We start from the raw sequence: 27,108 nt of genomic DNA on the forward strand, positions 1-27,108 counted from the left end.
TGCTCTTCACCATCTGAGTTCCTCATCAACTCCACCAGCTGCCTTCTCTAACACTTATGTCCCTGAATCCTGAGCATAGTAGTAATAATAAAGCTAGCCACCTTCTAAAATAAAGTACACTACATATCCATATACCAACCTCTACAAAATTCCCCGACTAGCCAAAGCTACAACGTCGCAGTCAGAGTCATGACACCGCCAAACTCCAAATTCCCATGTTCGCAATTCTCCACGGAAATAAATGACACGAGGTTTAGTACAAAACTTAACTGAACAGAGTTTGGCTGACGCAAACTTCCAACGCCGAATCCCGGCAGCGGGTAAGTGGCTTGGAATGAACGTTGCCGCCATTACTCATCCTCTTGAGAGTGAAAACAGTCATAGATTGTTGTGTTGAAGATGAATGTATGTATTTATTGTAGAAAATATGTAGTGTTGTGGTTTAACTAAACACCGGGTATATGTCATAATATGTATATGAAGAGAATATTGTGTTGAATAGTCGTGACGTCCTTGTCCTGATTAAAAGCCTCGCGTCGCTAAATGTAGTTCTGACGAAGATTTCGATAATCCCTCACTTTCATAGTGATGCCCCTTTGACGTCCCAATCGTAGATTCAGCGGATGACTTTCCGCCCATACTCATACCATCATCTTCTCGCTCTTCCCGTTGAACGATGACCTCTGTAGTCATGACAACTTCATCATCCCTAGGTGTTTGTCGAGGAGTCTGTCGTTCATCACCACCCATGACATAAGCTCTATACGATATATCACCGGGGGGCTTGTCAACAGTATTGCTGATGAACGTATCAAGAGCGATATTCGTCTTGTTTCCTGTCGTCGTACCAGCGGTGTGACTCCGTGGCCCAGAGCTAGCATCCTTGTTGCCCGTAGTCATCTCAACGAGACGGTTGAGAATAGTGAATTCTAGCTTGAGTTTTGTGCTGTACACAAAGGCTTTGTATGATGTTTGGTACTGGTATTGGTCGGCGTACTCAAGGCCTAGGATGGTGATGTCGAGAAGAATGATGAGGATGTTGACGTAGACGAGATGGTTCATTAGACGACGACTTCCACGCTTGTTGCCCATTGTGCGTTCCAGACGCATCATCTTGACTGTTTCGTAGATGTAGAAGCATGAAATGATAATCTCTTGTATGAAGAAGACGGTGACTTGGATCTTCTCCATAATGGAGTATGGCTGTTTCCACATATCTGTATTTGGTGAAAAAGAGCCATAGATCATAGGAATAACAGCTCCATGCATAAGAACGCCATTAATGATGATCATATACAACACCGCCTTCAACCTGAATCTATTCCTCAGAACAAGATGTAGTCTTGACCAAAGCACGAGCGACTGGCCCGACACCATGGCTACCCATCCTACTGAGATGAACGTCGAGGCGAGATACCCCAGAGCTGAAGAGGCGTAGTATTTAATGAAGAAACCACAGCAGTACACGGCGATTCCCCATGTTGAAACGAGGAATGACCAGAAGTAGAGACCGGAGTGACGCTTAAAGGTCCCAAAGATGATGAAGTTGAGCTCAATGACGTTGTAGAGCGATATGGCGAGGAAGACGAGAACGACGGTTATTGTGGTCTGGGATATGCCTTCGAGGCCTGATCCAAAGCCGTTGTCGGCCATGGCTGTGAGTTATTCTCCGCAAAGGAATGATAGACTGTTTACTTCTGAGAGGAGAACATGGGGAGATATAGAATAAGAAAGGAGACAAATAGGACCTTTCAACATGCATCATCCAAGTTTCTCATGTCTTAAAACCCTACAGCTTATTAGTCTTACAAGCTTCTTTGACCGCTACGTAATAAATGGGAACAAAACGGTCTGAGCACGGAGCCTGTGCCGTATAGACTACTGTAAGAACCTAGGCCTCATCGCAAACTCTTACGAATCGGAATCGAAAAGACGAGTCAGGTCCCGTGCTGATCTCATGCGAATTCATTACTCGACAGGGCTGATCCCATGGCATTGGGAGAGAGGTAAAGTTTGCGCTAAGTGGACTGTTGTAGATCATGGTGGATTCTGGGGTTAGTGGGGAATATGCCGTGTGAGGCTTGCATCGTCTGCTTGGTTATTGGTGCTGAAGGACATTGTGATGATGAAGTGGTGAGAGAGTTTTATCCCTAATGATCTGGTTGAGATTTCTGGAAGAACTCTATTGAGCGGTATGATAATGCGGTGATGGTGTTACTGGGAGTTATGGTGGCATCAAATCCCAGAATCTGGGCTTTGTGAAGGATATCTCGCTTACCACTCCCAGGACTTGAACCCTTCTCTATATCCTTCTGTCTAAATCTGATAATATCATATCAAATCAGTCCTCAACGCTGAGCCAAGCTAAGAATCCTCTGCTGATCACTACAGCCAAACAGGAAGCTATACAGAGCACTTGATTCAGCCACTTCAACCCCATACTACTTCCCCGCGATTTCTTCAGCTCTTGGTATGTTGGGACCTTTGCGAGGATCATTACAAGGATTGTTACACGACATGGCTTGAAGAAACCCTGTAGGTAATTTTAGTATCTAAATTGATGTGCAGCCTCGTGTCAAATGGAGTGCATGAAGAAAATTCACGTGTGAAGAGGAAAAAGCAATATGAGTCAAAGCCCTGGGTATTACGTGCAGATAGCTTCTCGAAGACGCCTTTCTTATTGTTCAATTCCTCTGTGGCGTTATGGTACCGTGATCGACGACAATGAATCCACAATACAAAGTCATTGTTTAGGGGAACTTCGAAAAACCACTCACCTGCAGCGTCCGATCCCGGAAACAGTGTCTACCGGGAATGCTTCCATCCTATTAGTCTACCGTTATCCGTGGCTTGTCCCTAGCGTCGTCCGTCCTCTTAAAAAAGATCTACATTCCGCTCTTCGTTTCAGCTTCATTCCATTTAGCTCACGATCGGAACGGTCGTCCGCTTCCCAGGAACCGGTTCTGACACTATTGCTTACTAGCAATGGTCTGAGCGAGGACGAGCCGAAGATCATCGTGCTCGGTCCCTCACGACATGCGGAGTCGATGATCTCTGTAGGAAATAGTTAAAGCAAACATGAGTTTGACATGCCAACATGTGAATACAAGCAGATTCTTGTGATGTTATTCGAGCATGACTCGTCGTGAGTTTACTTTCTTTAGTAGTATCACCATTGTGCATGACCTGATGCCCCTGTTGTTGATCACAATGCAGATCCGGGGAAGAGTTTCAGGGAACAGGAAGCACATGTATTGGAAGGTGATGTTTTTGCTAATCTTGTTCGACGTTGCATTGAGCCGGTGTGCTGGGTAAGAATGGACCTTTGTTTGACCGAGAGGATCTGTGCTGGGTAGAAGTGTGTTCTCGACAACTAGGCAAGGTATGGCACAAGACCGAAGAACTTAATCCTAGAGGACAAGAACACTTGGACGGATTAGAATAAATTTAGTAGGCTGTTTCGATTAGTTTGTTATCGACCCCTGATTCAGAGTCTCGGGCCTACCACCCCCTCGACTGGTTACAAGCGCTGAAAAGTCATTCAGAGGACTTGGCTAATTTCATATATTTCTAATATGGCACTCATACTAAAATTCCATGTCAAGCCCTATTCCTGGCCAATATCCCCTCAAACTCACTTATTGTGTTTAACCGTAGCATCAACAACAACCCTCTCCTCCTCCCCCTCAACCTGCACAACACTCCCCAGAACATGATACCCCAACTTAGAATACAATCCCTTCCCCATAGGCGTAGCCAACAAACTTAAACTCTTCCCATCCTTATCTGCTTCTTTCTGTCCCCATTCGCATATCATACTAGCTGCTCCCCTCCTTCGAAAGTCAGGATGTGTAACGACCTCCCATAAAGGAATTTGCTCTGAGCCGAATTGCTTGAAGTACTTTTTGAGGCCGGCTGGGAGGGCTTTGGCGTAGGCTTCCATGTGCTTTTTGTTTACGTCGCGACGCTCATTAATACCGTGGTCTGTGATTGTTAGAGAGTTTGAGACGGAGGGCGATACGCACCTCCTGGTATGAAATCGCTTGTGACTTTCAAGTCCCATACCCCGTAAGAAACAGGCTGATGGATTACTTCTCCATTATCAAGCACAGGTGCTGTGACTACAAGGATGACTAGTTTATCAGGTCGTTCGAATAATTCCTCGTGCTCGATTCTTGTCCACTTCCAGAAGTCCTCTGGGTATTTATCACGGTATGGGAATCTGTAATCGGTACCTGGATCATCGGAGGAGCCATTTACGCATATCCAGGTTATGTCGTCCAAGTCATCTATAGTTGCGCGGCGAAGAGTGAGAGGGGCGCCGGGGATAAGTTTTGATGATGGACTAATTGGACCTCCGCCCATGATGTTGAGCGAATGAAGGGATCGGAGATTGGTAGACAAATGTGGATATGCAATATGAGACTGTATTGCTCTTCAAGAGTAGATTAAGGATATAGCTTCAGGTTCGGTACAGAGAGTCTTTATCGTGGGAGGGTGATATGGCCGACCTCCAACTCCACAACCGCCAATTTCTCATCGAGATACGAACCAGGGGATCGTAGTTGTGACGTCTTCGTTATCAATTTAATAAGCCATGCTTCCTTTGGATAGCAGAATGCATATTTGATTGTGCCACACTCCTGCATAAGGCTGAGCTCATGACGCTATCTGACAAGACAATACTCCTGATATAGCATAAAATATTGCCGGTATAGTTTCCGTGTAGTTTAGATAATTTCAGATAATCTTTTATAATTGTATTCTAAATCAAAATAAGTTTTAAGGACTTAGAAAAGCTAATTCCTTCTTTTACTGCTAGCTGACACACTACATATAGATTAGTCACTCATCGATTGAACAAGCAGGCTTAGTGGTAGGTATCTCTTTGACCGGCATAAGCCGTCCACGAGGTCACTTACCCCGCTTTTTTACAGGTACCTGCAGGGTACATAAAGTTCCCATCAGACAGCTTCTTCTTTTAACACCACCAAAATCATCAAAATCCTTATATAAATTGACCCTAACGAGTCTCAATTAGAACGATGAGCTCCTAAGAGATACATATAATAGATGATTATAGCTTTGATAGCCTGCCTTTTACAGCAGCTGCTAATGACCCCACCGGCGCACCTGATATTCCGCCCGAAGAGGGCCGCGGTGATGATTTTTAACCTTTTAACCTAGAATATCGTGATTTTCAGATTAACCCTCTGCCCCAGTAACCACTTGAATTATTCTAGCTTTTTGTGCCTATTTCCCTTGTATAGTCATGGGTTGGATATACCGAGGACTGGGCTTTTTTCTGCGCTGATAATGGTGTTAAAGATAGCTGGAATACCCCCCTTTCCGACCACTTGCGCTTGCATGCTTGGGAAGGCATCTCCACTGCAACGGTTTATGTATGGCTTGGTATCCTTATTTACCTAGGAATTCATAGGGAAATATCCCTCGAGGACTATTGGAAGGCCCCTAGCCTAGGAGATCAGCGTCCCCTTTATCTATTTATAAAGTTTATGCCGTTACAGAAGTTCGAGCTGATTACACGGTATTTCCGCACCTTTGATCACACTAATCTCGATGTAAGCGATAAGAGGGATCTTCCAAAGACCTTCCAAGCGGCTGAAGAGTGGTCTGAACATATACAAAGGGTATCTATCAAGCTCTATCTTCCAGGGACTAATCTGACTGTAGATGAGTGTATGGTGCCGTTTACAGGCAGATCAAAAGAGATAACGCTTGTCAAGGGAAAGCCTATGCCGGTAGGCTTTAAAGTATGGGTTATTGCGCAACAGGGCTACTTTCTGCAGTGGCTTTGGCATGTGAAGGCATCGCCAGTTATGCCTGTAACAGTCAAGCTAGAGGTACCGATGCTGTATGGCAAGAAGGGAAAGCTATAGACTGAGATCCCTCTTAGTAATATACAGAGCGTCGTGGTTCACCTATTGCAAAGGCTGTTAACAGCGATATATCACGTCTTTACAGATAACCTCTTCTTATCACCGCAGCTCTTCCGCCTCCTTTGGCAGCTTGGATACGGGGCCACAGGCATAGCATGCCCTAATTGCGGCATTACCACCGTGATGAAGCAGATAAAAGAGACCGGGAAGCTTCCTGACGGCAAGCCTTTGCTATATAATAAGGTGTATTTGATCCCGACGAAGGATAAACAGGTATAGATAACTTTACCTGTATTTTCCTTACTAATTTGTCTCTTTTCCTTCCCTCTAGGTCCTTTAAATCGCTTGGAAGGATAGCTCTGTGGTGCTCTTCCTTTCAACTATGTACAGCGCAGCCCCTCTTAACTGCACACCAAAAGAGAGGAAATTGCCCGCCAAAAGAGGCACGAAGGCAGAGGCATAACGCCTGAAGGAGGTCTTCAACGGAGATCAGGCTAGGATAATCCCTATTCCTTCTGTTGCCGCCTAGTATAACGATGAAATGAATCACGTGGACTGCGGCGATCAGATAAGATCCTATACCTTATATTAGCACCGTTTCCGGCGCGGTCCTTGGCAGGCGTTGCTTTGGTCTTTCCTCCTTGACGTTGCACTTGCGAATAGCTTCATTTTGCAGAAGAAGACCCGGCAGCCTTATTGGAAGCCCTATAGCACGCTTCGAGACTGGAAAGAGGCTGTTTATAACGCCATTTTCAATAAGTACGGCACTGATAGCGGCATAAGGAAGAGATACCGTACAGGGAAGGAGGAAGACACTGATAATACAGAAGTACGGCAAAATCACCTATAAAGAGATATTAATCATGTTTATAGAGGCAGAAATAGCTCTTCTTATTGCCTTGCTTGTAAAGGCTTGCGGCAAGGGCAGCCTCGACCCTCTAAAAGGGCAAAAAAAGGAGGTTATCTTGAGGTTATATTAGGAAATGCGCGAGGTCGGCAGACTAGGTATGGCTGCAAAGTGTGTGATGTAGCGATTTGTAATAATGCTGACTGTTGGTACTTCTATTACACGTTAATTTAGGTGTGTATAGAGGTACCGGTCGTCACGGTCATTTTGATTGGCCCCCCGCCCCTGTCGTGACTTCGTGGACGGCTTATGCCGGTCAAAGAGATACGATTTAGCTAGGTCTCCCTAATAAGTGGCTATCTCCCTGAAGGGCGACTCCATGCTAGTCATTCCTCCCGCTTCAATATACGGATGACCTCGTGCACCGTGCTAGCATCCTTTGTCTTTTATCTCGACTGGAGTGACTCTGAGCTACCTATTCCTTCCGCTTCGATGTACAAAGGACCTTGCGCATCGTGCATCGTCCACCGAGCATGTACCATCTACCGTCTCTCCCGTTTCTGCTCTCAACTGGAGTGACTCTAATCCTTTCGTTTCAATGTTCGAAGGACCTTGGTCATTGTGTCCCGAGCATGCTTCAGAGTGAATGTGGCGAGTTTCTTGTGATGTTTTGGCTTGAAGTCCTCTGGTAGATCATCCATGTCCTCCCGCTGCATATCCATGGCCTCAGTGGAGAATCCTTCCGCTGAGATCCTCATGTACTCGCCCCGGTCCTTTGAATCCATCCCAAGACAGACAAAGCAATCTCCATACTTGAGGAGAATGGTATTCAAGACAAGACGGCTTGTCCTGCTGTTTCCATCAAGGAAGGGGTGAATGTTGACGAACTTGTGGCAGTATTTGGCTGCTAGAGCCACAGGGTCAATCTCTCCGCTCGCCTCTGCTGTTGCGATATCGGCCTTGAGGGAGTCAGTCAGGTCGCGTACCGCCTTCGGGACCCCAGCTTGGTGTGGGAAAGAGTGAAAGCCTCGCTGAACGGGACAAGTTCGGTAGCTGCCACCATACTCGCTCCAGGGAATCTTATCCGGACTGTCGATTTTATACGTCAAGAGGCGGTGGGTTTCCAGAATGATCTCTTCAGATAGATCCTTTCCCTTGATGGCGACTTCGTTCATCATGTAGTACGCAGCCTTTGCATGCTGGATGATCTCGCGTCGGCTTCGGAGCACGTCTTCGTGTCCACTAGACTTGTTCTTGCTCACAAGGTCCATTCGGAGAGCTTGGTAGATTGGGTCGCGATCGTTGATCTCTGCATCGTCCACATCTTGTCCTTCGAAAATGCGTTGACAAAGCTTGACTGTGATATCCAGACCACTGCCGACCATCTCTATCATGTTTGAGCCGTAGACCATCTGCGACAGTCTCTCGTTGAAGGTTGCAGCAATCTTGGAGTCATTCTTTGACTTCTGCTTCTTAAGAGCATCTGCGATGTCGTCGAGGTAGTTCTTCAATTCGATGTTGTCTTCATCGGGATGACTCTCATCTTCAGCATCGTCCTCGTAATGACCGTCGTCTTGCGTAAGTAGCAATGTCGATTCCTTGCTCGGTGCTGAACGAATACGGATCGAACCGTTGCCACGGAGACTCGATAAGAGCATAAGACGAATAGAGTGCCCGAGGTTAGAGTCAGTCTGGTGCTGAGCTCGGGAAGATGGAATCTCGAGGCCTTCGAAGGCTTCAGCAAGGGTGCGTCGCTCGAGTTTAGGTGCCATGGTCGCGTTTCTGTGTACGGTGCTGGGTTGTGAAAACTTCGGAGTGCAAGTGAGCAATGTTGCTGTCTTATAGGATAACCCTCGATAAGATAGAAAGGGTTGAGTGGATGATCTACAGACCCGCGAGGTTATGTGAGGTCTGATGTTGTTTGAAGGAAGGAAAGGGGGAAAGAGCCTCCTCTTTATACCCGTATTTGAGTGTAGATGAATCACTGTCAAAGTTTTGTGTGATAGGGAAGGATGAATCACTGACAATAAAAGTTTATATGATAAGGTAAGAAATTGTAATGAATAGATGAACCATTAGCAAGGGCAGAGATGATGCACTGTCAAAAGTTTATATGAGAGTAAAGTGTGACAGATGGATAATCCGTGAGTAAGAGTAGAGATGACTTACTGCTAAAGTTTTATATTATTGACAAAAGTGGCGAGACTTACTGGCAAGAAGGGAAGTAATTCACCGATGCGGCTCTACATATTGTGAAGTGGAAGTATGTGAGCATATTCGAAGTCAAAAAAGGATTAAAACTTTATTAGTATCATATGATTTGTCTGAGAGATGCTGTAAGCTTAAACGTTGAAAACCATGATATCAAGTACCGTGTGTATCCAATCATCTCTCATAATGAACACATTATTATATTCTTGATGATTTTTCAGTTCACTTGAGCCTTTTGGATCAGAGAATAGATTTTCTTACCGTGCAATATTTAGTTAAATGTGTAGAGGAAGAGGCCAGAGTTAGTCGACTTCCGTGAGATATGAACAAGGGGTTCGGAGTTGTGAAGAGAATTTCTGCATCAGATGCATGTGCCATGTTAAGATTGGATAACCAGATGAGATTTACGGACCAGGACAATAACTTTCACTAGAAGCCGATTATTCCTTCACAATCGATTGGCAAATCATACTCAGTGATCGAAGAAACAAATTCATGTAACAACTTATAAGTCACAGAATGTCTGAAGGCATAAGAAAGACCCTTGCATCAGGGTGAGAAGTTTTTTCGTCATAAAATGTCCTAGTTCTTTTCGACTTCATCCTAAATTGTCATAAACTTATCTGAACATTCTCATCATCTACGAATGAAGTCATCATAGGTTTTATCATTCCCTTAGCCGCTGCTATCTCATATTAATCATAACTTTTCAGCCTCAAACACATTTTATGCCATATCCATAGCCTTGATCTTATCTTTCGCCTTCTCATTCTCCATAGCCTGGTCCATAACCTGGTTGGGATCTTTGTCACCAACATCCAGAACCTCAAAGTGACCAGTCTCAGTAGCATCACCAGTTCGGTAACCACTGTGAGCACCAAAGACATACCACACGTAGCCAGTGATGCAAGCAGCAGCGATGAGGAATGCGAAAACGGTCCAGTTACCCATTGAGTACATGGGTCCTGTGCTGGAGGGGAAGAGGAAAGGTGCTGTGATGCCGCCAGTGTTGGAGATGGCGATCATTCCTCCTGTTGCGAGAGCTGTGGCAGTCGAGCCTCGGACGGTGGCAGTTCGGTGCTTTTGCATGTCAGCATATGTAATGGGTGATGGGAGGGAGTAAACTTACAGCAACGAAGGGAAGAACAGCGGCGTTCGTACAAGCAATAATACAAACAGCGAAATATCTCGCCCCCCAGTGCTTAACAACAGCAAGGAGCAAATAGCCCGTCGCAACAAACGCCAAACCACCCATAACATGCTTCGAGCGCTCCTTCGTCTTATCACTATGCAGGCAATTGCCCACAATGATGAAGACAGCAAAGACATTAGGAGGAACAGTGAGGAGCTGAGCCTTGTAGCCCTTGAAGCCGAGAGATGCGACGATGGAGGGAGCAAAGTATCCGAAGGCGTTGAGGGAGTTGGCCATGAAGAAGTAGGCGATGGCGAAGAGCCAGAAGAAGGGGTCGGCGACGGTGTCTTTGGCGACTTTGCTGTCCCAGTGCTTGTCGTTCATGGAGGGGGCGTAGGGGCCGAGACGCTTGACGGCGAAGGCGCGTTCTTCGGGGGAGAGCCATGAGACGGTTTGGGGGTCTATACCTGTTAATATCATGATATCGTACATCCTAGGTTAGAGACTTACAGTCGGGGAGGAAGAACCACACCAGGACTCCGACAATGACAGCGGGAATACCCTCAAGCACAAACAGCCTGTCGATGTTAGATGGGTCATTGGAAGCGATTGGAAGAGACTCACCATTGCCATCCAGCCAGACCAGCCTTTCCGTTGAGGAACGAAATACCCGTAGCAAGGATTCCACCAAAAGCACCCGCAACAGCAACACTCGAAGCAAAGATGGCCATTCGCGTAGCTCTCTCCTCAGGCTTGTACCAAAAGCAAAGATACATCATGATACTATCCCTCATTAGCACACACTCACTCACCACTAAATTACACTGCTAACTTACCCAGGAAAGAAACCAGCCTCAGCCAAACCAAGCATGATTCTCACAGCCAACAATCCGCCATATGTCGAAACCGCAGCAGTGCAGATGGTGACAATGCCCCAAGACACCATAATTCGTGAAATCCATTTACTCGGCGAAAAGTACTTGAGAAGAATATTACTGGGGAATTCCATGAGAACGTAGGGCACGAAGAATAACGCGACGGCGATGTTGTATTTTTGGCCGGTGAGGTTGAGTTGCTCGACGATGTTGTGTTCTGGGGAGTCATTGTTCAGAGTTCGTGCGTTTCCGAGGTTGACACGATCGAGGTAGTCTTTGTATTCTGTCAGTGACATTTTGGGATTACACTTGATGAGGGAAACATACTGAGGAGATATGTTATGCAAACCCAGGGCATGATTCGAAGATCTTGTTTCCTCACGATTCTCTTCTCCATCTCTTTATCGTTGAGATCAACCGTCTCTAGAGCAGGGACGTCTAGAGACGGCTTTGGCGAGAGAAACTTATCCCAGTTGAAGAACATAATGGGCAATAGTCAACACAGCTAGTAAATCTGAGGACCCAGTCTCAAGTGTCAAAGGAGGAGAGCAACGCTTGTATTTAAATACCACACATGTAGTCTACCTTATCTCCCGGATGATCTCTTACCATGATAGTGAACAATAAATTAACTTTATTAACTCCCCAGCGATAACGGTACTTGACAAAGGCGGGCGGGCGGCCGTATCTACCCCAGATTTTCGCTTATACAACACAGCGTTGCTATTATACGATGGAATAGGAAGGGAGCGACACTGCAGAAAACTCCACTGTAGATAGCACCGGCCGCCGGCGAAGAGGGTCCCGGCGGGTATCATGATGCCGGTTTGGGAAATACAGCCCGGGAATGGGAGTGGTTTTTTACGTATTTCGTTTCGTTTTCTTTATTCATTCGGTGAAAGGCCGAATAGGCCAAGCTTTTGACATCGCGGGGAAGTTGTTCACGGGACGTAGATCTTGCATTTCCTTTGGAATTGGGTCATGAGACTGTTTTATAAGTTGACTACCTAGGTAGGGATACTATCATTGTGTTGCTGGTTGTGTACGTAGAGGTGAGGAAATGGGATTTGGCGGAAATGCTGTTTTCTGATATCAATTCGGCGATGCCGAGCGGCCGATTTCGGGATGGGTGACAGGCGATGGTGCGGGTTTTTATTCTATGGCCGTTCGATTATTCCACAATTTATAGTATGCTTTCGGTACTATATAGCGAGAGAGATAAGAATGTGAGATAAGAGTTGACATTGGTTTCTGAATAATAGGCAATACGTTCTCGGCACGCTTTAGACCGATGGTGATGTTTCTAGTTGAAAGGCTAGAAGGGTTCTCCTCCGGCATCACAATGCCGGTATATTAAGACCAATGCGATTTACCAACATCCATTTGAAGTATCTCATGTTGTTACTGAGCTTGTTATTCAACATGAGGTCATTTCGGACCTTGGTAACATGAGGCATTCTGCATAATCCTGCTATCCTACCTTGCTTACTCCTCAGGCTTGAATGACTCGTTACGCACTGCAGCTCATATCTCCCAAGAAACTCAATTGACGAGCTAGACAGGGAACAAGGACAGATGTGAGATTCCTCATTGATTGTGACTTTTTTACATGTCGGCCTATCATTTGTCACAATCAGATGGATTTCCACTGTTGATATGGGCTCTTGGCATGCGAAGAACAAGCAACAAGGGCGCTTGTTGATGAGCACCTCACAAAGTTGGGGGCGGATTTCATGCAGCGTGATTCACGGCCGAGATAATCACACAATGGTGACTTTGAGAGGAAAGCCAGCCGTGGAACTGGATGTTAAACCTCACATCGAATAAAGCCCAGCAAAAAGCCATAATATTCTAACATCGCCAAACCACTCAACACACACACTAAAACGGCATCTACATCGCTAACAAAAACCTAATCCCGCTCCTTCGAACCAACAGTCGATCTCGAACTCGAATTCCTCAAGACCTTTCCCCCCTCAGGTCCAGAATCAGGCGTAGGCGTCGCACTACTCTCCCTCGCCAAAGGCGACGGAAAATCCGGTGTAACAGATCTCGAATCAGTCCCCGGTCTTTTCGGCTTCGAGCTCGTCGACAGCCTCTTGCGCCGCGCTGACATGGAGCCGCTGCTGGGTCGTCTACTAACGGAGTTGTCTTCTTCGACGATAGGCGTGGGAGTTCGTGATGAGCTCGTTGAGGCGCGGCGCACGCTACTTCCGCGACGACGACGTTCGCGCTCAACGGATATGTGACGCGGTGGTGTCTTCTCGGGCTCTTGGCGCCGCGGTTGTCTGCCGGGGAGCCACCATAGCCAGCCGTATTGTTGCTTGACGAGTTGGTGATCGCGCTCCTTAACTTTTTGCCGCAGCAGGGCCCGTCGCTCGTTTTCCTTCTCCCAGTATTCCGTCCTGTATAGCTCCCAGTTCTCGCGGAACGTAGCAGAAAAAGGCTTTGCTAGGAGGAGCAGCTTGACGTAGTCGCCGCCAGGCGCTAAATCCTCCTCGTGACCGCCCTTCTCCTCATCTTCGTGGGGCAGTATCAGCGTCGGGTGTGTATCGCTCGTGATCTGAAGTTCCTTCTCCACCTCTCGCAAAAGATTTGGTTCGACGTATCGATATGATGAACTAGCCGTGTGTGAGAATAGTCCGTACGTCAAGAAGAATCCAATCGTCGAGAGTGCTTCGGCCCACCACGTCCGTCGTATTATGATCAGCTTGCAGTTAAAGCCTCGTAGTCCTCTATTCGAAATGACGAACCATCGTCTTGGCCAGCGAATTCCACGCTCCCAGATTCCAGTTGCCCAGACGAGTATCGCAGTGATGATGCCGCCCATGAAGCAGACCTTCTCTGCACCCTCGACAGCCCAGTAGATAGAACCTCCTACACCACGACCATCCTCACGGGGTGCGAGAAAGAGAGCATATCCAAAACCAGCGATCCACAGTGACAGCAGTGTAAGAAAGAAAGTATGATGTCGCTTTCGAGCTCGTAGTTCGAGGAATTGCGCGCGCAGTGATGCCTCGAGGATCAACAGGTTGAGATAGATCATAGACGGCGAACTCGGCGTGTGGTGCAGCGGATCGCCTTGTTTGGCGGTGGTGGGGAGAATGGGACTCGTGCCGGCGACATCTTTCACGCCCTGCGAAGGAGCTGAGGCGCCTTTTACGATGGAATCGACATCGTCGGACATTTTTTTGGTTGGAGGCTGAGGGGCAGCCCGGTCAAAGAGAGCTCGATGCCATGCACTGGAGAGGATAGGGACTCGTCAGGTGGTCAGATAAGCGAAGGGAGAGAGCCAAAGCCGGGCTTTGATTTGTTGAACGAGTCAGTTGGTTTTTGTTGGTGTTTTTGTTGATCAACGTGGGCGAGTCGTGTGATTCTTTTGGTGCTTTGGTTCCCTTTTCCCTTTTTTCCTGGGGAGAACGTGGTTCGGTTTCTTTGACCCGCTTCCATCGTCATCACAAGCCAAAAGAGAGAGATCTGAGGCTTTGGCTTTGGCTTTGGCTCGGTAAACGGGTACCAAGTACCGCCAATTGTAGTGGATTGTCCCAACACGTTGGGGAACCATAACGGGTACTGAGTACATCATAGACCGATATATTCCGTTTTTTCCTTGACGAGATATTCTATCATTATTAAATCTGTTCTCTTCTATATCTACTCAGCCTCTATCGCTTACCCGAATAAGTAAACAATCAAATCAATTCCTCCGCAATCTTACTCTTACTCTTGCGGACTTGTCCACGGACCGGAGCTTGTTTCAAACCCCGACATTTTCGTACCTTAACTCCGGCCCGACTTTGGCTCTGTACCTGTTGCGTCACGAAACGAGGCGTCATCCATAATTTTAAAGTGTTTTTTTCAGTGTCGCTACAGAGGACGAGGTTAAACACATATTAACCTCGCCCTCGCCCCCCCTCCCCAGACAAGGAATGCTTAGACTTCAATCTTCTTCTGCGGTACTTCCTATATCGCGACTTTCTTCAATCACCGCTTTTAATACTATTACTACACCTACACGAAGTATGAGTACCGACGGTACCGTTCGTCCGCCTCATGGTGGGAGAGTTGCCGATGCGCCGGACGAGATTAAACATCAGGCTGAGCTGAAGCCTTCGCATGCGTTCTTGTTTCCACTTGGTTATAAAGATGCTGCGTATCAATGGGTATGTAACCCGACATATTTGAGGAGTGGGAACTAACAATTTATAGTGGACGAGTTTGGCTCCTCAAGCCGTTGAGCGTAATTTATTGAACCTCATGCCGCACCTTAGAGAGGCGAATGACAGTATTACCAATGTCGATACTCCCGAACGACCTGATCCTTACGGTACACGAGTATGGCGAAGAACAATGGTCCATCTTTCCGGAAAGAACCGAGCCTTGAACGAAGTAACCGTCGAGCGAGTCGGAGAAAAGGAGGAGGATGCTCTCGTCATGATCCACGGATACGGCGCTGGTCTTGGTTTCTTCTACAAGAACTTTGAACCTATTTCTCGCATGAAGGGACTCAAGCTTTATGCACTGGACATGCTGGGCTGTGGAAACTCGTCACGACCGGCCTTCAAGATCCATGCGAAGAAAAAGGAAGACCAAGTCATGGAAGCGGAGGGTTGGTTTGTCGATGCGCTAGAAGAATGGCGAAAGGCCAGAAAGCTCGAACAGTTCACATTACTTGGCCACTCGCTTGGTGGTTATCTTGCAGTTTCATACGCCATCAAATATCCCGGCCGACTTAAAAAGCTCATTCTGGCGTCTCCAGTCGGTATCCCATCTGATCCCTACGCCGTCAATGCCTCTATGCCCGAACCGAACACATCAACGATCCAAAACGAAATCATACAAGATCAGCAAAGCACGACCGACCAAAATGGTACTCTCAAAAAGCATAAGCCTGCTTCAAACGTCCTACGACGACCTTTGCCAGGCTGGTTTGTCTGGCTCTGGGATCAGAACATTTCTCCCTTCAGCATCGTCCGAATGAGCGGTCCTCTCGGTCCACGATTTGTCTCAGGCTGGAGTTTCCGACGCTTCAACCATCTGCCGCAAGCTGAATCACAAGCTCTCCACGATTACTCCTTCTCGATCTTCAAGCAAAAGGGCAGTGGTGAATATGCTCTAGCTTATATCCTCGCTCCCGGCGCATATGCTCGTCGTCCTGTAATCGATCGCATTCAAGAAGTCGGCCGTCAAACCATCACAAAACCCGACGGAACTACAGTCAAAGAAAATGGTATACCAGTAGTATTCATGTACGGAGAAAACGACTGGATGGACGTCGCAGGCGGTCTAGCATCAGAAGAGAAACTCAAGGAAGCGAGACAGAAGGCCCTTGAAAACGCTACGGAGGAAGAAAAGAAGCGAGAAAACGGCAGTGCAAAGGTCCTCCTCGTTCCCAAGGCCGGCCATCATCTCTACCTCGACAACCCCGAAGTCTTCAACGACATGATCCGCAAAGAACTCGAAGACACCCGAAAATCCGAGCAAAAGAAACAATAGCCTCAAACTTGCACGTTTGGGTTGGCTGGCATGAGTGATGACGAGGCATGAAGGAATTAACACGTCGGCGCTGTTGGCACACGCGGCATTTTTCTGTGCGGTGCGGGATATAGATGGTTCACGACATACAGGCATTGGAAAAAGGCGTTTTCATTACTGGGCTTTTTGTTTTGTTAAGCTTGCGTGTTAGACTTGCGTATACCTATTATATCACCTGCTTGGCACGGCGCTTTAAGAGTAGACTGTACAACAACAATATTCCATTCATTATTCCTTAGGACAGATGTATCCCATACCTGGGTGCTGAGTTCTTGACATTGTTGACACATGGCTGAAACGATCTAAATTGCTCGGACTGTGTTATATATGAAACCTCGATACACCTGTTTCGTCTAGATTGATAGCCGGTGTAGCTCAGCTCAAACACTATCTTTTGGATGCCGCAAGTTGTAATGATAGTATAGTCGATGGTATTGTAGCTAATCGTTCTTCAAGTCTAAGGCTAATAATGAAAAGGGAATTTATCCTAGCCCCCTCGTTTGTTTCCTGTTGAAGCGACCACAATGCCCTTCAGCCAGGGTATTCATCAAATCTCCTCCAACTCTTTATTCTTATGAAAGTGCATCTTGCCTGCAAGGTGCGCGTGCAGATGATAGACACCAATCTTCCCACCAAGACGCCGCGCAGTGAAAATGCGAAAAAGAGTAAAAACGAAGAAAAAGAAAACAAACTGTCGTATCATCATCGTGCCTCCTCCTGCTCTTGTCTTGCTTTACAAGTTGATCAAGTCCACCTCTGAAAAGTCTGGTGGAGCTCTGCCGTAAACGACACGAACCTTGCTGTCGAGAGCTGTACCCTCGTTGCTGATCCAGATGTGTTCACTGTATGCCTGTGTTCGACGGATCTCATCATCACTAATGCCAAGATCGTCGCGAGGAATCCAGACTGTTGGTCGGCGTGCTCGAAGGGCCTCATGCTGGAAAGCGTGTCTAACGAGCGCATCTCTTTCATCTGGAGTGAGGTCCTCGATTTCGTCGTGAATGCCACCAAATAATGCTTCTCCTATAGCACGCTGAGCTTCAATATCCTTCTGACGGTGCTCTTTCCTGTACTGCGATGCTCTCTTGTTCTTGTCCTTTGCCTTGTTCACCGCAGCAAACTTGCGAAGCTGTTGACCTCCACCCTTTGCCCATGTTCCGACCTTATTCATCGGGCGTCGCACTGAACCAAACCGGCGCATCTCAATAGAGTTACCGTTCTCAGATCCACGAGACTTCTCATACTCGTTTGTTTCTTCGGTCTCTTCTTGTAGCTCATCGTCATCGAGGAGACCAAGACGTTGGTCCTGGGCCCTCTGGAATGCCTGGTCACGCAACACTGCCTCATCTTCGAACGTGATCGGGAGATAGCGAAACAGTGGTCCAAATGAGTAGTTGAGCAACACTTGGTAGAGAACAGTAAGGATAAGAACAACGATCATGATAATGCCATGAGTTGTACAAGTGTTCTTACCATTCTCATCCTCAGTGATGAAGAACAAACCTGCCATGCAAAGTTCCATGAAGTAGATTCCGGTGAAGGTTTGATTGATTGCCCTGGGGTACAAAACACCACCCGTATCATGCTCGAATCGAGTGACGTAGAGCATGGCGTATCGCTGAGCCATCCATAACAAGGCGAAAGTGATAATAGCGAATATGGAAATGAGTGGCGCGATGACACAGTATATCAGTCCAATGCAGGCAAAGTTAGTGTAAATAGGGAAGAAACGTCCCCAATTAACCTGGTTAAGCCTGGTGTTTCGAGACCATTTGTTGCGAGCGGTACTGTCAAGCATTTTGGCAATAACATACCACATGAGCAGAGCTCCAAGTTGGAGGAGAGTAGCAGAGCTTGTGGACATCGCCTGCAGAATCATGTAAGAGAAGAAGTAGTTGGCTGCAGTGGGAAGGTTGTTTGCAAGTAGATCAAGAACAGATCCAACGGTCTGCAATTGCTTGACGTTCTCGACAATAGCATCAATAGATGCCGCGAAGAACGAGGCAATTGAAACAATCAGGAAAACTTGAATAAACAGGAAAACGAAGTAGTATCGCTGCACAAACTCAGCCTTCTGGGATCCCGTTTTCGCACCTTTGAAGTCGGCAAAGAAGCCCAGGATGATTGGGACCAAGAATAACAGCAAACCAAGTAAAACAGCTGGCAGGACACCAGCAATTGCTTTGGCTGCATTGTGAAGTGCTTCGTTATCTTTGAGGAAGTGTAGCCACTTATTGTTGCGAATCAAGTTATCAAGCTGACTCAACGCAGCTGTCCAAGCTACAGGGATAGCCCATAGGAAGACCATAGTAACAATTGCAACAAAGACAATTCCAGACCGTAACCATTCCTGCCACCAAGAGAATGCCATATTATCCCAGATAACATCTCTGGGGGCAATTTCATTCATTCTCGGGGTCATATGCTTGGGAAGATGGTGAATGACGCTCTGGCAGGCCATGTGAGCTGCGACTTGGTGGTTGAACTGGATGAATGCCGAGTTCATTAGAGGAAAGCGCTCGGGGTGGGCTTGATCTTCTTCGATTTCCAGGTTCAAGCGGGCCAGTTGTTCGCGGCACCAATAGATTGTATCGACCTTCTTAGTGACAAAAGGAACTCCGAAGAGCCAGGACTGTCCGAACAGAGGAAGACGATGCGTTGGGCGATCCTTCTTCTTAAGATATTTCTCCCATTCCGCAGGCTCGGCGTCCTCTTTGTAGTCAGGGTTGTAGGCAATTCCGTATTCGACAGTCTCTTCGAATTCTGGCTTGACGAATGGTAGAGCATATTTTATCCTCTGCCACAAAGGTTTGTTCTCGTTGGTCTTGCGGTCTCGGTAAGCCTGAGATACCTCTCCCTGGGGAACAGGAGAAGTATAAGCACCAGGAGGAGGCTTCCAGAATTCCCACCACTTTGACTCCCCTCGGATATAAATTTCATCGATATTGTCAATTTTGCGAACAGTGTTGCCTTGGTCGCCAAAGTGTTCACGTGCTGGTTTGGGGTTAATCGCAGAAGTGCTCTCAGCTGAGTACCTAGTGCTGTTTCGCGATTGGTTGTTCTGGACGCGGAGGGTGTCTGAGGGCGAGTTAAGCTCCTCTTCATCTACCGAGGCCTGATTGCGATGTCTGTCAGAGTTGCGAGACGGAACTCGATTATCGTTGGTTTGTGATAGGCCCATGAAACCATTGGTTGTTTCCAAAGTCTCATCAACATTGTTGCCAGTCTTAGAAACGACGCCCATGATGCCATGACCGACTTTAGAAAGCGGATCACCCAAAAGAGGCACTTTAAAGCCCTTTGACTTGGCCTTCTCATCATGCTCATGCTTGTGTTCCTCATTGAGATACGTCTCATATTGTGACTCGCGAACACCAGCATCAATATCATGAGGAACATCGTGCTTGTCACCAGCGGTTTGTCCTCCGGCACTGTTTGCCATTCTTTGAGCTTCAGCGTCTACCTCTGCCTGTCGTTCAGCTCTTTCTTGCTTGCTAAGCGCCTTGAGCTTCTTCTCTTTTCGCTCCTTCTTTTCAGCTGCTTTTGCCTGCTTGAGCTGAGCCTTCTTTGCAGCTTTGATGAGGTCGGTTTCTGCTGACTCGAGCTGGGCGTGGATCTCATTTCGTTCTTTGACTTTGTCAAGCAGAGGTGATAGGTCTCGGTTGATCCAAATATTTCGTATACCGCCAGGGAAAACATCAAAGAGACCCCTTAGAGCATCCTCGCTAAGCCATTTGGCAGGAATTGAGTTCACTAGGACAGTAGTAGCCGAAGCTCGAAGTCGGTGCTCTGCGCTTGTAAGGTAATCCTGACGAACTTTGATGTAGACCTTGAGTTCAATGAAGAATACCCAGCACACCCATATAATCACGAGAATACCCATCAGCAAGTGAGCAGCATATCTGCTTGTATTTTTAGGGCTGACGTTTCCAAATGCGAGCGTGTCCAGACCAGTGGGCTTATTTCCGGCTTCTCTGCGCTCCGTCTCATTGACATTGACTTTCTGTCCAATGCCGCCCACAAAGTTGATAGGAATCAAGATCGGCATAACAATGCAGCAGATGGGAAGAAAGATGATGAGCAGCGTCTTCAAATAGCGGAGAAAGAAATAGGCGTCAAGACCACACTTGTTGATCACTTCACGGTCGTCGTAGTGCCATAATGTCTTTAGCATACTAGCAACACTCCGGGGCGGTGATTCGGTTCGTTCACGTTCGGGTACGAGGTAGGTTTTTGGTTTACTGTGAACTAGTTAGCGGCAGAGCTTCTTGAAACATGGACGAGGTGCGACGTACAAGATGCGGGCCAGTTTGTTGCGGAGGAGAAGAAAGGCCACAAGTTGAACAGTAAAGATAATAACGGCGACTACCAACGCAGTGAGGAAAGTGACGATTCCAATACCCCGATCGGTGTCGGCAGCGCTGGTCGTCTCGGGGGTGGTGCCCAGGATGCCACCCGAGGACGTTTTTGTAGGCTCATCGGAGGCGGTTTCGGATGCACTCAGGGTTTCAGAAGCGGAGATGGCTGAGGAGAGCAGCGAGCTCACGATAGAGCTGGTGACTGAAGTTGCTGTCCCTGTGGCGGAATCGGTCGCCGACCCTGAAGCGTCAGAATTTGTTGACGACATTTTCGGATTGAGCTGGTTGACAACGTTGAACTCGTATACGAGGAGAGGGTAGAGGAGCGGTGCCCCAAACGGGGAGCAAATAAAAAAGACCTGTTCTCAAAGAGTAACGTAGGATAATTGCAAATAATTAGAAACGTGTTGAATGAAACAGCATCCTCGGTAGCGCCTAGACAAGTACTTCTATAAGCAAACGTGTTAAGAAAAGATCTTGTAGGAAGAGAAATTCCAGGGAAAGATGGTATCAAAAAAAAAGGTTTCCATGGTTCCAAGATATCCCATCCAGTGTTTGGCCAACCGCCCTCCGTCGCGTCATGGCAGGACACCCCTTGCCATCAGAGGCAACCGTCCATACCAATCTGGGAACTGGTAGGTGTTTGATTGGCCACACGATAAGGGTAGTCAGGCAAACAGGGGCTTTTACTGGATCACTCCGCTGAGCGGGTACTTAGCCGACGGGACAAAGCCCCCCGCTGGGGGGTCTTTTAGGTACGAAAACTGGATAATCCTAGCATCATCAAGAACACTGCAGATTGGACAACTCCAAACCAATGACATCAGTGGCTTAGCGACTGCTGGTGAAACAATCCCCTGTGTCTGGAATTGATGGGCGTCTAGAGGTTTATTGGCTATGAGCAAAGTTCGCGAGCGTTATCTGTTAAACGCGGGAAAGGAAGACGCTTAGAATAGAAACCTGGAGGCGCGCGCTACAAACCAACAAAGGTTATATGAACTACAGTATCCAAGCCTTTGCTCTTCTCTCTGTTGGTAGTTGCAAGCCATTCACAGTCAGTACCGTTCGCTTGGGTCAGCGGTTATACGATGCATTAAGTGAGATCTGAGCTGCCAGGTTGGTACGTACAGTTGACGTTGCAATCTGGAAACTGGAGTGCTACCCTGCACAACACCAAAAGCAAGATTCAGAATCATCTGGAAAAGGAATCAATCTAACTCTTGGAAAACTACATAAAATTCATTAAAAAAATAGATTATGTCATAATTTAATATGCTTAAATTAAGATAGTTGGCGGAGGTAAGTGTTAATTATTGATGGAACCCTCATTCCGCGTATTCTGTTGTCCCCAATTTCGCTTCGAATCGTGCACTCAATTAATAGAAACAAGGTCTCGTGATGGTCGGCGAACACGACTGGTTTTGGTGAGCTGTTCGTGTTGCAGTAGAATCGCACTTTATCTTGTTCTCCTTTTTCAAGAAGCCATTGTCTCTCAGACAAAGGTTGGCCATGTACGATACAAGATGATTATTTCTCACTCCGCTTAAGTAGAGGGAGATAATGTTCCTGTTCGTCTATCTGACGAAACGTCTCACTGAACGAGAAAGACTGATCATGGACAACTTCTGTGAGAGTATTGTAAGGTGAGCAACACATGGACTATAAGATACATACAAGCTCCCTTGAAGCCTTCGTTTGATTCACAACACGGCATTGAAACGCATCCCTCACGTCGCACATCACCAGTTTTGTTTGGTAATAAACATACTACCAGGTAAGTTAGTATCCAGCACAATTGTACTGAAATCGTCGACAATGGACAGGTTATGAGAGTCTCCATCGAATATGAAGGTAAGGTATGGGACGATGCCTCGTCTGAGGAATATGCTGATACGAGGCTCGTCAAACAGCAGCCAATACCTCGAGATCTTGAGATACCCATTGAGATCATTGAAGAGGGCCTGCTGAAGGCCCACGGTATCGCGGGGCCCGATGATGGCTCAACAGCCTTTAAATATGAGATTTGTCTCTATGAACCGAGAGATAAAGAGCATGAGCTTCTTGCGGATGAGAGACGCCTCATCGAGAATACGGAACAGGAAGTGTGAGAATGTAGGGTTGGATACCGAAAGCTCATGGTCTTGGACCTCGCTTTCGATATGCGCGATTTTTGGTCCGATGAGAATGTTCGTGAAAGAATGAACAAGCAATTAGAGCGTGCAAAAGCAGTGCCTCGTGAATCCCGGAGTCAGTGAGGATACAGACGACGATGAAGAGGTGGACTAGGCTTGAAGAAAAGGTAACTTAAAGAGTAGTGGGTGACTTTCTTAGCTTCAGACAGATATACAGAGATGGATCAAAGAACAAACTATCCTGCTCATCGTTATGTTTCCATTGTGACCGTATGATAACCAGATGGCCCGGTGGTCTTACCGTTGAAGTCAATGGTGCTCTTTGTATAGGAATTTTCGATGTTGAATTTTGTATGTGCAAGAACTATGGAGATGATGTATGAATGGGCGTAGCCTGAGATTATCCACTCAACTCTCCTAGACCGTCCTGTGAATAGGGCTATTTATTGGTTGCCTTCAGTCAAGAGTCTCCCCCCTTTTTACAATTAACAAGTACCAGTGACGCCTCTATCATGAACACAGCATGAATTACTCTTAGACCCTTATCATCAGGTAATCGGTCTCTGCTATAGTGTCTGTAAAGGACAATATAGCCTCTACTTAATAGCGGATTAACGTTACTTTGCTGAGGGATAGGACAAATGTTCCCCAGTGACACCAATCGAAGAACTCTCCCAGTGCAAGAAAGCAACGTGAAGATCATGATATCGAAGAACACAGTTAGCTATGGTTTGGTCCCTCACCAAGTTCATTGTGCAAGGTTGTCCAGTTACAGGTCAGCAAATGTCCCGTTAGGTCAATGGATGGTGAGATGTTCATATGTTATGAGAATGGTGCCTTCGTCTGCACACTGGACGTGTTCAGTGACACTGGTATAACTAACACCTCGAAATTGAAGCATATAAACAGTTACTACCCCTGAAAGCTTTCTAGCAAGGAACTTCTTCCACCCATCCATCAGCTACCAGTAAGACTAGCACTAACAAACTATCTCCTAACTAACAGTGACCAACCCCCAAAATGTCTGCCCCCAAATATCCTATCACCGCGACCTACTATCCCGAGCTTGCGAGTATCATCAACAATGATGCCACGGCTATCGAGCGCCTAGAGCTCGACTGTATTATGTGTAAGGACAGGATGAGCAACCCAGAAGACAGGACTTGTGGTGCTTTCATTTTCCCCTGCGGCCATATGTTCTGTCCCTTTTGTGTCAAAGAGTATAGAGAGTACAATCTATCCAATGGTATCCCACACAAATGTCCTGTCTTTCACTTTGACCTTAGCCGCAAAATCTGCGGGTGTCCGATCGACAACGATACGTTATTCAAGCCCACACAGCAACAAGATGAGAACCTTTTGGCCAAACTGCAGGAGGAAATCTCCAGCCTCAAGGGCTGTTGCGACTCGTGTCATGTGGCTACTTTGATCCACGGTTTGAGACAGGTCGCTCTCTACCTACATGATCCCGCACAGATGATCGAGGACGGACATATCTTGCGAATTACCATTAAAAAATGCGACACGGAGATGCGAATCGAATCTGAGAAGAACGAAGTGGTCAAACAGTTGCCAGTATCGTCGGATCTTCTGGAACTCTTTGAAATTGCGGGAGACAGCCTCGACACGGCATATAACGGGCCTCGTCTTCCAGAGGATGAATCGTCCCTGTTCAACTTTGAACTGGCTCTTTGTAAGCAATGTCCCGAGAACCAGGATGACCACTGTCGGTTTAGAAGAGGAGAGATGGAGTTAGTCAAGAAGAAGTTGCAAGCTCCCGGATGTGACAGACTTGTACTGGGTCGTGAGGCGGCAGCCATGTTAGCCAAGTCGTTCACTAGTGATGAAGCTTATAAGGAGTATATGTCAGAGACGAGAAAACTCCAACGTGAGGAATTTGCTTTTCTTGAAGCTTTAGAGCTGAACGAGAATAACCAGGATGATCAGGATCGCCAGAGTCACCAGGATCACGAAATTTCTAGACTCTACGCCTTGGCTGCTATCCCAGTTGCTGCTGGGCTTTTGGCTGGTGGATACCAATTCGGTACGTTTCTTGCTAGACACACCTAGTTTTGAAGGTAGTGAAAGGTGAAGTGTGAGGGATTGTGGGACAGAAGCTTGCGAAGTGAACATAAAGACGATCTGGCATCGTCTGCTGTTTCTGGGGACAGTTGGGATGAGTGTTATTGAGGGTACTGGGGGCATTTGGGAAATGGATGGCGTTCTCTGATAGTAGCACATGTAGGTACCTACAGGGGATGAATTTACTACTTGGACAGGCAATAAGAAATGAAGTCTTTGAAATATTTGAACCTAAGCAACTGTCTATTTTCTCCTGTTCTATGACCAAAAAGAAATAACACCTTATTACCAAGCTGGGTAGACATGGCATATCCTTGGTACTCTACATATGACAGCGATATCTCTGAGCAGGGAGGAGGAAGTAAAACCTAGGACCTCAATCTTAAACTATATGAATATTTAGATAAGTTATCTAAGTTGAGGGGCCTCTTTGACAGATATATTTTGGCATCCTCTTTCAGGGCGCCCTAGTTACTTCCACAGCTGAATGGGAAAATGCTCGCACATCAGAACCTACGGTTACTGAATGCATGTCTGTATTTAAGGCAGCTACATACACTACCGATGTCTATGGATCTACTTGGCCGGCAGACAGCCGAGAAATTCCTTTTGAGGGGTATCCTCGTCCAAAACCTGGTCCCGCTCTACCTGTCCTAGGAACCAAACCCTTCCCAAATCTCGCGGCTCTTAGTCTTCGAGAGACTCTTTGCCTTCATGACCATCAATTGTCATCTTGGGAGACAGTCTCTTGCTCTGCAGGAGACTCTTTCACCTCTGATAGAAGCTCAGGCTTGAAGTGAAGCACCCGAATCTTCATTGAGCTGAAATCCGCTTCCAACCAAACCTCGTTCTCTCGCTGCGATTCGATCGCGGAGTCGACAATGTCATTGATCAACTGCTTGATGGCGGCAGGAGGTTCGATTTCGAGAACAGGTCCAGTTACATCCCGCGAGCAGTATTCATCAGAGTTCGAGAGCTTGATGCTGATACCTAGGTACTCTCCCTTGAGCTCCTCTGCAATATCTGGGCTATTGCTCAATTCCTGGTCGAAGAGTTTCAGCAGACCCACGATGCCACAGGGGCTGCATCCTTTTGGCATACCTCCACCTTGTGACAGGATGGGAGGCAGCCTATCCAACCTAGTTAAGGGCATGGGCATACCAGTGTGAGCGTGGCCGCATTCGTGAATGAGTTCCGTGCGACATGTAGGGCATCGAGATTCGCCTGTTTCATAATATGCGAGTAGACATCTACCGCACAGAATGTGGCCGCAAGGGAGGACGCGTGGACGGCGTGGACTTCCGGCATCATCGTCGTCTCGACGCCGGTACTGAAAGGGCTCATTGCAAACGACACACTCTAGGCCGAGAGTTTCCAGACTGGCGACCCCGTTGTTCTCGGCGAAGGCCTTTAGACTGGGCCAGAAATCCTCCTGGATAGGCATGCTGCTTGGGGAGTTTGTGATCGATGGAAGGTGCTGGGATATGGAAATATTTTGGAAAGCTTTCCAAAAATAAGTCGATAATGGTTTGTGGCTTTAGGTAAAATGTGGTCTGAGCTGTTGTGTCAGGCGGGTATGAAGATGATGGGAATAGGTGGAAGAGGGATGCAGTTGAAAGTCAAATTTACCTTGATGAAATGCAGTCTTGGTGAATATATAAAATTGTAGAACAAATAGTCTTGAAGTTCTTGGTAAAAAGAAGGAAAGGGAAGAGTTGAACAGGCTTTGCACTTCTTGTGTTATAGGAACAGAAGATGAACTTGAACTAGTACTCTCAACCATAGTGATTCCTTCATTCGTACCGCTGCCACTACCACTGCTACTGCCACTGACAGCGACGAGAACCCAGATGAAAGACACAACGTCGCTGGCACTGGAGTTTTGCCACTGGTAATTGCGAAAAGGGGTTAGTTAGGCCGTCTACTGAGCTTGGGGTCCAGGTCGAGGTATTACCACTGCATAGCGGCAGAAAGCCCATGATAGTTTCGACAAGTGATGAATTAATATATAGTATAAGGGCCTGCGTTCATTTGAC

The 27,108-nt window shown here is 47.0% G+C and overlaps 10 protein-coding genes across 10 annotated transcripts; 3 read left to right on the plus strand and 7 right to left on the minus strand.

Annotated features, from left to right (window-relative positions):
• Positions 1-522: 522 nt before the first annotated feature.
• On the minus strand, positions 523-1,653 carry FOBCDRAFT_249337 (uncharacterized protein; the record flags this gene model as incomplete). Its single annotated transcript, XM_031180087.2, has 1 exon — positions 523-1,653. The coding sequence occupies one exon, from the start codon at positions 1,651-1,653 to the stop codon at positions 523-525; it is 1,131 nt and encodes a 376-aa protein (XP_031045974.2).
• A 1,928-nt stretch (positions 1,654-3,581) lies between these two features.
• On the minus strand, positions 3,582-4,734 carry FOBCDRAFT_317807 (uncharacterized protein). Its single transcript, XM_031180085.3, has 2 exons — positions 4,026-4,734; positions 3,582-3,984 (listed from the first exon to the last, which is right to left on the minus strand). Exons 1-2 carry the CDS (start codon positions 4,363-4,365, stop codon positions 3,635-3,637), a joined length of 690 nt encoding a protein of 229 aa, XP_031045972.2. The 5' UTR covers positions 4,366-4,734; the 3' UTR covers positions 3,582-3,634.
• A 2,320-nt stretch (positions 4,735-7,054) lies between these two features.
• FOBCDRAFT_219797 (fido domain-containing protein) lies at positions 7,055-8,995 on the minus strand. Its single transcript, XM_054704106.2, has one exon. The coding sequence runs from the start codon at positions 8,517-8,519 to the stop codon at positions 7,329-7,331; it is 1,191 nt and encodes a 396-aa protein (XP_054560081.1). The 5' UTR covers positions 8,520-8,995; the 3' UTR covers positions 7,055-7,328.
• A 542-nt stretch (positions 8,996-9,537) lies between these two features.
• FOBCDRAFT_158367 (major facilitator superfamily domain-containing protein) lies at positions 9,538-11,500 on the minus strand. Its single transcript, XM_031180083.3, has 6 exons — positions 11,293-11,500; positions 10,927-11,239; positions 10,715-10,873; positions 10,601-10,668; positions 10,088-10,551; positions 9,538-10,038 (listed from the first exon to the last, which is right to left on the minus strand). The coding sequence occupies exons 1-6, from the start codon at positions 11,447-11,449 to the stop codon at positions 9,685-9,687; spliced, it is 1,515 nt and encodes a 504-aa protein (XP_031045970.2). The 5' UTR covers positions 11,450-11,500; the 3' UTR covers positions 9,538-9,684.
• A 1,246-nt stretch (positions 11,501-12,746) lies between these two features.
• Positions 12,747-14,400, minus strand: FOBCDRAFT_26832 (Spo7-like protein-domain-containing protein). The gene has a single exon (XM_031180082.3). The coding sequence runs from the start codon at positions 14,150-14,152 to the stop codon at positions 12,878-12,880; it is 1,275 nt and encodes a 424-aa protein (XP_031045969.1). The 5' UTR covers positions 14,153-14,400; the 3' UTR covers positions 12,747-12,877.
• A 587-nt stretch (positions 14,401-14,987) lies between these two features.
• Positions 14,988-16,461, plus strand: FOBCDRAFT_131233 (Alpha/Beta hydrolase protein; the record flags this gene model as incomplete). The annotated part of the gene is made up of 2 exons (XM_031180081.3): positions 14,988-15,128; positions 15,175-16,461. 2 exons carry the CDS (start codon positions 14,988-14,990, stop codon positions 16,459-16,461), a joined length of 1,428 nt encoding a protein of 475 aa, XP_031045968.3.
• Positions 16,462-16,924: 463 nt separating this feature from the next.
• On the minus strand, positions 16,925-21,351 carry FOBCDRAFT_180000 (uncharacterized protein). The gene is made up of 2 exons (XM_031180080.3): positions 20,796-21,351; positions 16,925-20,741 (listed from the first exon to the last, which is right to left on the minus strand). Exons 1-2 carry the CDS (start codon positions 21,125-21,127, stop codon positions 17,234-17,236), a joined length of 3,840 nt encoding a protein of 1,279 aa, XP_031045967.2. The 5' UTR covers positions 21,128-21,351; the 3' UTR covers positions 16,925-17,233.
• A 1,067-nt stretch (positions 21,352-22,418) lies between these two features.
• Positions 22,419-22,966, plus strand: FOBCDRAFT_199652 (uncharacterized protein; the record flags this gene model as incomplete). The annotated part of the gene is made up of 2 exons (XM_059608952.1): positions 22,419-22,501; positions 22,642-22,966. 2 exons carry the CDS (start codon positions 22,419-22,421, stop codon positions 22,964-22,966), a joined length of 408 nt encoding a protein of 135 aa, XP_059467051.1.
• A 1,044-nt stretch (positions 22,967-24,010) lies between these two features.
• On the plus strand, positions 24,011-25,082 carry FOBCDRAFT_199653 (uncharacterized protein; the record flags this gene model as incomplete). Its single annotated transcript, XM_031180078.3, has 2 exons — positions 24,011-25,034; positions 25,069-25,082. 2 exons carry the CDS (start codon positions 24,011-24,013, stop codon positions 25,080-25,082), a joined length of 1,038 nt encoding a protein of 345 aa, XP_031045965.3.
• A 711-nt stretch (positions 25,083-25,793) lies between these two features.
• Positions 25,794-26,516, minus strand: FOBCDRAFT_272084 (uncharacterized protein; the record flags this gene model as incomplete). The annotated part of the gene is made up of 1 exon (XM_031180077.2): positions 25,794-26,516. One exon carries the CDS (start codon positions 26,514-26,516, stop codon positions 25,794-25,796), a length of 723 nt encoding a protein of 240 aa, XP_031045964.2.
• Positions 26,517-27,108: the final 592 nt, after the last annotated feature.

Source organism: Fusarium oxysporum, chromosome IV, assembly GCF_013085055.1.
Source record: "Fusarium oxysporum Fo47 chromosome IV, complete sequence".
NCBI classification, from domain to species: Eukaryota; Fungi; Ascomycota; class Sordariomycetes; order Hypocreales; family Nectriaceae; genus Fusarium; species Fusarium oxysporum.